General features: G+C 52.2%; 1 protein-coding gene across 1 annotated transcript; it reads right to left on the reverse strand.

Moving 5' to 3' along the window:
* Positions 1 to 6: 6 nt before the first annotated feature.
* LOC101855372 (protein yellow) lies at positions 7 to 1,233 on the reverse strand (the record flags this gene model as incomplete). The annotated part of the gene is given in 1 exon segment (XM_013087977.1): positions 7 to 1,233. A coding segment is annotated over 1 exon segment (1,133 nt), but the record flags the coding sequence as incomplete, so codon positions are not given.
* Between the last annotated feature and the right edge of the window lie 34 nt (positions 1,234 to 1,267).

Consider the following 1,267-nt stretch of genomic DNA (forward strand, 5'->3'; position numbering starts at 1 on the left):
ACACACACACACACACACACACACACACACATACACACGCATACACAGCAGTGACTAGGGCAGCGATCAGACATGAGTTCGCCCAGCGCCATCACAACTTTCACCACCATCTACACACTACACTGACCACCACACACACACTAGTGACGTAGATAGCGGTCATCGCAGTGGTCAAGCCAACACCCCTGGACGCCGTCCTGGTGTGAGCTCCGTGCAGATAGCTCGTCTCATTAATGAACACCTTCCACACCCTCATGTTCACCTCTGACCCCGTCAAGTTCATTGTGCCTGTGGAGAACAAGTGGAGACGGTTGGAGACAAACCACAGCCAGCCTTCCTCGTCAATCGCGAACGTGTCTGGCCACTGCATGGTCTCGTCGTTCTGTACCAGTTGCGTCTGTGTGGTCAGGTTCGCTTGACCGATGTCCACGTTCTGATCGGTTGTGTCTTTCTCAGAGTTCCAGAAGTACACAGCGTTTGTACCTAGCCCGCCGTAGTACAAACGTTTGCTACTGTAAACCAAGCCGTCGCTCTGGGAGACTTTCCTTCCCAAAAGTCTTATCCCGGAAGTTCCGCCATTACGCAGCGTTGACGTTGGCACTTGGTAGAGGTTGTACCCTCCCAACGGACAATAATACACGTAGTCAAAGTCCGGGGACATCGCTATACCGTCAATGCCAGCAGCGAACGTATAGTTTACGTCGTTAATTGTGATTATCGACCCATCTGCCTCCGCCTGCATGGATGCCTCGTCTACCAAATTCCGACCAGTTTTAGTTTCGAAGTCGTAGATATGCAGCTTCGCCTCTGCGACATCGCTAATGTATGCGTATCTTACTTTACCGTCGACGTAATCAAGGACAATGTCATTCATAAAGTTCTTGTCTCTACTCACAACATCAGCCGGAATCTCGTAACTGGCGGTTTGCTGGTCGGTGTTCAGATCGTAGACCACGATTTTGGCTGGGCACAGATTCTGGGGCTGTACATTTGGAGACGCCAGCCCAATTCTCCCCGTGTCTATGACGTACATGTGGCCAGTGTTGGGGTCAATCTCCATGCTCTGGATGTACTGCAGTGCCTGGCAGTCTCCGATAGTCTGGGACGCCCAGTCGGGGTAAGGAGACAGTTTGTGTTGGCCTTGAACTTCCACGACCTTTGCTAAGGTCACGGGAAATCCGGTCAGAGTCCGCCATCTTGGTATGGTGAGGTAGACTTGACTTTTGTATACCTGCGGGGAGCAAGGGGTGACGGAAGAGGAGGGGGG

This window comes from Aplysia californica, unplaced genomic scaffold (genome assembly GCF_000002075.1).
Source record: "Aplysia californica isolate F4 #8 unplaced genomic scaffold, AplCal3.0 scaffold00665, whole genome shotgun sequence".
In the NCBI taxonomy this organism is placed as follows: domain Eukaryota; kingdom Metazoa; phylum Mollusca; class Gastropoda; order Aplysiida; family Aplysiidae; genus Aplysia; species Aplysia californica.